This window comes from Benincasa hispida, chromosome 9 (genome assembly GCF_009727055.1).
Source record: "Benincasa hispida cultivar B227 chromosome 9, ASM972705v1, whole genome shotgun sequence".
Classification (NCBI taxonomy): Eukaryota; Viridiplantae; Streptophyta; class Magnoliopsida; order Cucurbitales; family Cucurbitaceae; genus Benincasa; species Benincasa hispida.
Window position 1 is genome coordinate 7,166,928 of NC_052357.1, and position 8,735 is coordinate 7,175,662.

General features: G+C 37.3%; 1 protein-coding gene across 1 annotated transcript; it reads left to right on the forward strand.

Moving 5' to 3' along the window:
* Positions 1-7,605: 7,605 nt before the first annotated feature.
* Positions 7,606-8,400, forward strand: LOC120084498. The gene is made up of 2 exons (XM_039040293.1): positions 7,606-7,845; positions 8,002-8,400. The coding sequence occupies exons 1-2, from the start codon at positions 7,606-7,608 to the stop codon at positions 8,398-8,400; spliced, it is 639 nt and encodes a 212-aa protein (XP_038896221.1).
* Positions 8,401-8,735: the final 335 nt, after the last annotated feature.

Below are 8,735 nucleotides of genomic sequence, written 5' to 3' on the forward strand. Positions count from 1 at the left end.
CGATAACATCAAATTTCAAAATATATAAATAAGTGTTAAAATACAACAATGTAATCCAACCTACGAAAAGTTCAATAATAATGGTTACAAAACGCAAATTCCAGCAACTATGTAATAATTCCAAAAGAGTTTCAAGACCTTAATACCTATCAAAACGTCCAAACATCATTAACTTTGTTGGATAGTGGCTCCAATCCCTTGAAATCTTTGAATTGAATATCAAAAATTGAAAAAAACTCAATTATTAAACCAATACTTCAATAGTTAACAAAGAACTATTAATACTAACCTCCAAACTTACCAAAACCTTGCCACGATCGGTCTCAAACCTATTGGACAAAATCTCAACTCCTTCCAACACTTCAATCTAACACAAAAAAATGACAGGTATTACTAAGTTAAAGTCAAAACTTATTGAGTGTTCAAAAATTTTCAAGTAAAACCACCAACACCAACCAAAATATTGGGGGCAACAATGGAACAAACCCAATATCAAACAGCAAACAAGATATACCTCATAAACTTACCGAATATCTTGTCGAAATCAATATCAACCTGTTGGACAACACATTAATGTTCTTCGAATCTTGAATCTAAAGCCAAATCACAAAGAGCATCAATCAATTTGGGTAAAAAAACTTATGAGTATTCAAAAATTTCCAAGAAACCCACTAAAGTAATCAAAACTCACCAAACTTACCAAAACCTTACTAAAAAATACAAGATTCCAGCAAGATGAAGTATAGATCTGATGAGATAGAGTGAAGCCCACACTTGAACAGATCTGTTACAAAGCTAGATCTCAATGAAGACGTGGAAGACCTCGATGACAACAAGTGGATTTGGCTGGACCAACTTGATTGAAGCGACGGAAGCGGTTGGGGGCGTTCGACTACAGATCTGGGCAGAGCTGAAGCGACGGAAGCGATGGAAGCGTTCGGCTATAGATCTGGGTGCGGCTGAAGCGACGGAAGTGGTTGGGGGCATTCAGCTACAAATCTGGGCGGGATTAAAGACTCGCAAATGACATGCACAACTAGCCGGCTAGCGCGACTGAGCAGATGGTGAGGGAACTAAGCAGACGACGAGGAAGAGGGCTGGCGCGAATGGAGGCAGGGGGAGAATGAATGCAGACGACGGCTAGGGCTCTCGGGCGCACGGAAGAAGAAAAAAATTAGGGGGAAGGGGAAGGTCGTGAGTGAGATGGTGAGGGAGGAGAGAAAGAGTTTTTAATTTGAGAGAGGGAAATGAAAATGGGAGAAGGAAATGTTATTTTATTTGATAATTTTGGTAGGAGGGAAACCAAATTTGAGAGGGAAATAAAAATTAATGTCTTTACATGATCGCTGAGTAAAAAATAAAGTCTTTACACGATCGCTGAGTAACACTAGACGATTGCCTACCAAATGCTACAAGATCGCTGAGCTCGGCTACATGATCTTTGAGTAATAAAATGCTATACGATTGCCTATCCAGTGCTATACGATCACCTACCAAATGCTACATGATTGCTTAGCTTTGCTACACGATCGCTGAGTAACAAAATGCTATACGATCACCTACCAAATGCTACACGATCGCTTAGCTCTTTTACATGATCACTGAGTAACAAAATGCTATACGATTGCCTACCCAATGCGATACGATCACCTACTAAATGCATTACAATCGCCTATCAAATTGGAGGCCTATAAAATATCCAAAATATTCCGTTAATTTCTACTTTTTTAACCCTTTTACTTGACACGAAAAAAATGTCAAGTAAGAGCTTCTTATACTTGACACGTGAAACGTGTCAAGTAAGACCTTATAGTACTTGACATGAAAATCATGTCAAGTAAAGGCTTGTGTGAAAATATCTGAAATATTCCGTCAATCTTTGCTTTTTTAACCCTTTTACTTGACACGAAAAAAATGTTAAGTAAGAGCTTCTTATACTTGACATGTGAAACGTGTCAAGTAAGACCTTATATTACTTGACACGAAAATCGTGTCAAGTAAAGGTTCGTGTGAAAATATCTGAAATATTCCATCAATCTCCGTTTTTTTAACCATTTTACTTGACATTTTTTTGTCCAAAATCATATTACTTGACGTTTTTTCCACAGAAACGTCAAGTAATTAAAAACTACAAGTGTCAAGTAATGTTGATTTTGTAGTAGCACATGCGTTCATGCGCTTGCGTTGAAGAATTTGATTCCTTCAATTGGTATCAAAGCCAGATCGTGCCTTTGTTTTTCATTTTCAAAACGAAGAATTAGAGAAAATGTAGGTTGTTTTCTGCATAATGTACGTGGGTTTGCATAATAATTGTTTAAAATATTGACACTTAGATTTACAACTTTTTACTTTAATTTGATCAATGTAAAGGTCTGATATCTTGGACATTTATTCTGTAAATCGATTCTGTAAGTCTGGTTCGCTTGTGGCATGTTTACTATGAAAAAGGCAGAAACAGAGGTGAAAGATGGGTTTTGGAGTGCATACCCAGAAGGTGTCTGTGTAGATTTCTATCGTCTTTCATGTTTAATGCATCATTAAAAGTTTCTGATTGCCATCCGTCATGAAAAGTGTGGCAGTTTTCTTCAAGCATGAAAGTGGTTGTTTTCTTCCAGCAATTGAAGACAATTTTTGTGTTTTTAAATTAAATTAATGTAATTTAATGTAATGTTTTAATTAGGATGCCAATTTTAGTTTATTATTACTATAATATAGTTTTAACATGCATGAAATATATGTTTAATTATCTTAACTATATGTTGCATATTGTATGCCATATAGATTAAAATCCCACATTAGGATAAACATGTTAATGCATCATATTTAATATAAATGTTATATTATGTAGTTGCATAATATATAATAAGCATGCTCATGCATCACATTTATTATAAGTGTTATATTATATGATAACATGTTTATTGTTTTCATTAGTGCTGATAGAAGAGTTGTATTAACTAATGAAAAGGCATGATCATGCATCATATTTAAATATAAATGTTATATTTAAAGTTTAGGTTAATTCCTAAAGTATGCACATGCATGATTATACTATATAGTATGCATCATTATATTATAAGTGTTATACTATATGTTTTAATGTTTGATTAAAAGTATGCCTACTATATAGTTTTTCATTAACATTAATATAAAAGTTATATTATGTATGCTAATGAATGTGATATGCATGGAATATTGTGTAATTAATTTGTTTATAGTTGTTATATTCAATTAATAATACCATGAGATGCATATGTTGTGATTGTATGCTAGCCTAATGCGATCAAGATAAGGTTAATTAATTTATTTCAAATAGTTTAAAACTTGTTTAATTAATTTTCAAATTTTGTTTCTAATGAGATTAGATTTAAAATAAATATTTTATTTTTCTTTTAATAAATTAAAATGAGAAGATAAAAGATTAAATTAATTTATTTGTCTAAAGAACAATCTGTCTAGGATTGAGAAGTTGACGAAAACAGAATACCCCTACCTAGGAACCGACGTAGAAGGTGAATTAGTCAAATTATTTTATAAGCATGTAATAGCTGATTAGAATTTATTAAAGTGTTTAATAAATGATAATCATGCATTGTTAAATTATCCAATATAAAAGTTATATTGGACAAATTTAATAAAACTTAGATAAATTTTTTAGCCTAATTTACCTAAGTAATAAACTTTCATTTTTAAAATACTCAGTGGAGGAAAAAGATATATATAATATGTCATTTTCTTCCCATGTTCTCCTTTGAAGTTCACACAATGAGATATATGCTTGGTCTTGTGGCACCTCAGCTTGTGTTCCCATTTGAAAGGTGTTTGCATAGGTCAATATCAAGGTGAATAGAGAAAGTATTTATAGTATGTGGGAGAGGGATGTGTGTCAACACATCCTACGTTCTTCTTCATTGGTTTGCAAGTGAGATTTCATGCTCAACCTCGTGGCATCTCTTCTTGTGTCCCACTTCGGAAGGTGTTTACATGAACTTAATCTCAAACTCCAGTAATGGATATGACTGCTTTAGTTTTTGCTCAAGTCGATTTTTTCCTTCAGTTGGCTCATTGGGGTAGAACTCTAGGATCTAAAATGGAAGGTCACATTTACGAGAAATTGTTAAACAAGTCATTAATTTCTTGACCAAATCAACGGTAGCTAATTATTATAAGAATAAGGGTTATTCTAATGTAACAATTAGTTGAGAATATCTCAATCCAGTAAAGAAATAATCGACCACCCTTCAGTAGCTTTTATTCTATATCACTGAAGTATTATAGCAATAGAAATTTTAGATTAATATTGATAACTTGTAAAAATACAAGTTATCTTTGCTCTTAAGTTAGAACAATTAGGATTTTTAATGATAAACTCTCCTCGGTTTTAATAGAAACACATGGATTTACTCAAACAATAGCAATTCACGTAAAAAAAGTTTATCACTAAAAACCGCGACGCTAACACACTACTTTGCAGGATTTCAACGCAAGAACTGACAATAATGCATTAGACAAGTGCCGCAGGAAACGCGTTAACACATGAGCCATGTGTCGGAGAAAATTCAACGCATAGAAGATTCATTACTCCGGGTTGATTGTGTCACATCACCACTTGCAAGCATGGACACCTGCAACAGGCGGCGTCTGAAAAGCTTCCAGAGGTCAAGCGGCCAACCAGGGCATGGACTTAAATGTAGCCTATCCTCCAAGTGGATGAGACCGCCTATAAATACTTGAAGACCCTCCAGAATTAAGAGTTCAGACAATTAGAAGCTCCATACTCTCTGTAAATTTGTAGACTTAGTTTTAGTTTGTACAAGCTGTGCCGAGGTGTAAGACGATCGAAGGAGCTAAGAACCACCACCATCGTTGGCCAGGGAGTGGAGAAAGTTATTCTTGAGAAAGATACTCTGTCCTCGGCTCTTTAAAGTGATTGTACACAATAAGATTGAGCCAAAGAACTACAAGAGATTATATTTTTTGGCTTGACTCAGTTTCTCTCTTAATATCATTTCCATTTCATTTTGATTGAATATAGTTCTTTGTAAAGACTCATTGATCCTTTATAAAATTCATATATTTGATCATCACTTTTGCTATTGTTTATCTTCTGTTTATGTTGAAAGCATTAGTACTTCATGCATAATTCTGTTCTAACGCCTAAACCAACTTGACAACTTGATGAAAGCTTCTTTACTTAGTTGTTCGAAAGAATAGCTAAGCCGCATTAAGTAGAACGCCTAGTACAACTAGAGATAGACTTACTGGTATTTCTTGCATTCTAAGTTAGACGCATGCACCCTAGAGATAGGCTTATATGTTATTCGCATTGAGAAGTGTTGAATGATGTCTAACATATGAACAAAAAGATAAGCAACCCATCCCATTTCATCCACATTACATCAATTCTGTGCAATTATCTTTAATAGTCACGTCGACCTACTTAAATTCCATTTTCACATGATCCTTCATTTTCCACTCAATTCTTTTGTATTGTCTTGCACAGGCATAGCATGTTAGTGTAAATAATACATCTTTCACATTTATTTAGGAAAAACCTCCTACTGCAAGTACAACGCATAATCTGTGTTAGTGAAACTGAATCCCTATGATCGACCCTGGACTTGCCAGGAACCTAGATTAGATTTATACTTGGGTTTAATCTAGGAAAATTTGAATGTTATTATAAGGAGTTGTGTGCCTTCTGTGAATAATACTAATGCCCCAATGCGTTGCATTCATTTAAACGCATCAAGGCAGAACGCAACACTTAGACTTTATTCTTCCAATCTGTTTTACTTTATACACTCCTAAAGCATCTAACGATAGCAAGCGACCAAGTTTTTGGTGCCGTTGCCGGGGATTCAGCAACAAGAACTAACCAGAAATTTCGTTTGTATTTGTTGTAGGGACACTTCAATTAATGGAAGTATTACAAGCTACGCCTAGGCTTGTGAACGTGTATGAACAGGGAGAACACTCCTGAGTTCAGATACGACCCCGAGATTGAACGGACCTTCCGGCGTAGGAATCAATACAACCGTCGTCGAAGGTTGAGGCAACAGTTACTTAGACAGCAAGAAAGGGAAAGAGCAATGGCGGAAGAACAACAAAATCAGCAACTTGCTTAGCAACTGGCTCACGCTGCACAAAACCCAATCCTGAAACAACAACACGCGTCCTATGAGAGAATATGCGTCCCCTGTGATATATGATTTCTCTTCAGGAATCATATATCCGACGCCCGATGGAACCAAGTTTGAAATGAAATCTGTTATACTCCAAATGCTCTAGACTGCTGGGCAATTTGTGGGTAGCCGTGGCGAAGATCCTCATGCCCATATGAAGCATTTCCTGGAAACGTGCAATTCCTTTGTGATTCCTGGAATCACACCAGAGGCAATCAGGCTCTCCTTGTTTCCCTAATCTTTATGAGATGACGCAAAGCAATGAGTGAGTTCATTAGAGCCTGGGGAAATCACCACATGGGAAAAGTTGGTGGAAAAGTTTATGCAGAAATACTTCCCACCTACCACCAACGTGAGGATGCGTCGGGAAATCATGAACTTTGAACAAGAAGACACTGAGGCCTTGAGCGCTGCATAGGAGCGTTTCAAGGGCTTGGTCAAAAACTGCCCGAACCACAGACTACCTTTAACTTTTCAGATGGAGACATTTTATGGTGGACTAAACAGGGCGTCACAGATGACAGCAGACACAGCAGCAGCCGAAGGACTGATGGACAAATCCTACACTGAATCTAAAGAAATATTAGACCGCATTGCCAAACATAACATGGAGTAGGTAGATGACACATACGATGGAAGAACTGACAGGAGAAGAAGATCTCAAAACATTAAATCTGTTGATGCCAACGCGATAGCCACGCTCTCCGCTCAAGTGGCTACCATGACCAACCTTCTACAGAACATAATGCTAAGTAACGTACCAAACCAGCAGAAGGTGAATAAAGTGGAGGCGTTTGGGCAAGCCATGGTAACCTGTGTAGGATGTGGAGATTTTCACTCATATGCTGAGTGTCCTCAAAACCCTCAGTCAGTATGTTTCATCATGAATAACCCATTCTAATACTTATAACCCTGGATGGAGAAATCACCCGAATTTTTCTTGGACAGGAGGAAATCAACAAGAGCACCACCCAAGCGCGAGCCATCAGCAAAGGAATGGACCACTGCCTGTCTTTCAACAAACGCATCAACAACATCAACAATTCTTCAATAGAGGTAGCCACGCATCAAGTTCTGGAACTCCGCTGGAAAACCTAATGAAGGAATACATAGCCCAGAATGACGCAATGCTGAAGAGCCAGGCGTCATCAATCAGAAACCTAGAAATTCAGGTGGGACAGATTGCAAGCGAGTTGAACAGCAGGCAATCAGGCATTTTACCTAGCAATACAGAGACATCTGGGAATAATAACGGAAAAGAGTAATGTCAGCAGTGACGTTGCGGAGTGGAAGAGCCCTTGCAGAAAGAAAGATGAATCCAAGAAACAATAGTTCTTCGAAATAACGCATTACATGTTCAACAGATCAGGAAGAGAGAACGCCGAAAAATACAAGCCATTCGGAAACCAGCACGTCTAACATGGGAAAGCAGGAGGTGCCTCTGAACGCACCATTCCACAGGCGTCTGATGAAGAAGAATGATGAACATCTGTTCAAGCGCTTTCTCGAGCTTCTAAAGCAGCTGCACATCAACATTCCGCTCATAGAAGCTTTGGAGCAGATGCCAGCATACGTGACGTTTTTTAAGGACATTTTGACGAAAAAAAGAAAAGTCAGTGAGAAAGAAGTAATAGCACTAACGCAGGAATGCAACGCGTTAGTAAGCAACAAGCTACCACAGAAGCAGAAGGACTAAGGGAACTTCACAGTTCCTTGTTAAATTGGAGGATTAGATGTAGGTCATGCGTTGTGCGACCTAGAAACGAGCATCAATCTCATGCCCCTTTCAATTTTTAAGAAATTGAGGATTGGCTAGGCACAACCTACTTCTGTCACCCTTCAACTCGCTGACAGGACAATTAAGTACCTAGAAGGGAAGATTGAAGATGTTTTGGTGAAGATTGACAATCTCATATTCCCAGCAGACTTCATTATTCTGGATTATGAAGCAGATAGGGAGGTTTCAATCATCCTTGGATGCCCTTTCTTGGCTACTGGGAAAGTTCTGATTGACGTGCATAAAGGTGAGCTAACCATGCACGTGGATAATGAAGAGGTGAAATTTAATGTGCTCAACGTATTAAAATTCCCAGACAGTGATGATTTTCAGCTAAACAATATTGAATTGGCTGAAGAAGAGACTCGAGTATATGAAGTTCTCGCGTTGGAGGGAAGCCTGAAGGAATCCGAGCCGCCAAGTCTGAGTGAGCAGTAGACAAAACCAACGCATCCTTCACTCGAACAACCACCTAAACTCGAATTAAAACAGTTACCCGAACATTTGAAATACACTTTTCTTGGAACTAATAATACATTGCATGTTATCATTTCTGTTAATCTCACAAAGCCTAATGAAGATTCACCCTTGCAGATGTTGAAGAAACATAAACGCGCAATAGGGTGGACGCTTACAGATATTCGTGGAATAAGTCCATCCTATTGTATGCACAAAATTAGGCTGGAGGAAAGGAAGACGGGGTCAATCGAGCCTCAAAGAAGGCTTAACCCCATTATGAAACAAGTGGTCAAAAAGGAGATTTTGAAATGGTT